This window comes from Gekko japonicus, unplaced genomic scaffold (assembly GCF_001447785.1).
Source record: "Gekko japonicus isolate JY-2015 unplaced genomic scaffold, Gekko_japonicus_V1.1 scaffold2813, whole genome shotgun sequence".
In the NCBI taxonomy this organism is placed as follows: Eukaryota; Metazoa; Chordata; class Lepidosauria; order Squamata; family Gekkonidae; genus Gekko; species Gekko japonicus.
In genome coordinates this window covers 6,095-6,979 of record NW_015166506.1, presented here as the reverse complement: position 1 = coordinate 6,979, position 885 = coordinate 6,095, and the positions used below count along the sequence as shown (strand labels likewise).

Here is an 885-nt window from a genome sequence, read left to right as displayed (position 1 = left end):
CGCCTACCAGTCCTCTAGAGGAATTAACTAGCCTTTTTACCTCAGGACGAAGTTTACTGAGGAAATCCTCCAGTGGAAGAAGATCTAAAGAGCCTGCAGAGAGTAAGTGTTTGAGATCATATTTCCCCCTTTCTTTATCAGCATTGAAATTAGTGTCATAATTTATCAAATCAGGCCAGTGCAAATAACCAGATCACCCAATAATGTAAATTATGTTTGCACTAATCCTGAAGTGGGAAGGCAACAGACAAGGTTTTTATTTTGCATTTTTTTTTAAAGTTGCAGCTGCTCAATTTCAAATATTGATTAAACTGTATTTAGACCTTGCAGCTATAATGTAACAGAGAGGGAGTACCATATTAGTGGTGAATCATCAGATGGATAGGGACACTTGGTACCTCATAGAATTGTCAATATATATGCAACATCATGTTTTTTATTGGACAGTTGCCTGGTGTGGTCATTGGCAAACTGGCTTACTACTGAGAATTGTAGGAGCTGTTGTTTAGTATGCCTGCCTTTATGAATATTATCTATTTTAGGTAGTATTCCAGGGTAGTTTAAGAATAAAACTCTTGCAGACGATAGACTTCTTTGCTGTCCATATTTTTTTCTTTATTATTTGTCTTTATCTTTTAGATAGGAAGGAAGTCTGTTCAAAGTTGCAAGCAGTAATGGCCCCTCCACAGCATGCTCATTCAGGTTATAGAAATCAGTGTTTCCTAACCTGTGGGTCAGGACCCAAAAGGGGGTTGCAAAGCATCTGAAAGTGGGTTGCAGGCCAGCCCTCCCTAATGGCCACCCCTGCCCATTTCTATTGCTTTCTTTTGTATTTTGGAAACCAAGATCTGACCCTTTTATGCCACACATTAGTTGGTATTTTTT

At 38.6% G+C, this 885-nt stretch overlaps 1 protein-coding gene across 1 annotated transcript in view; it reads left to right on the top strand.

The window, feature by feature from the left end:
- The window catches only part of NYAP2 (neuronal tyrosine-phosphorylated phosphoinositide-3-kinase adaptor 2), a gene marked incomplete at its 3' end in the record, with an annotated part of 167,672 nt that extends 167,570 nt beyond the window's left edge, over positions 1–102 (top strand). Inside the window, exon 4 of the mRNA XM_015412231.1 lies at positions 6–102. Coding sequence (XP_015267717.1) covers positions 6–102 — 97 coding nt within the window. The remainder of the gene's footprint in view (positions 1–5) is intronic.
- Between the last annotated feature and the right edge of the window lie 783 nt (positions 103–885).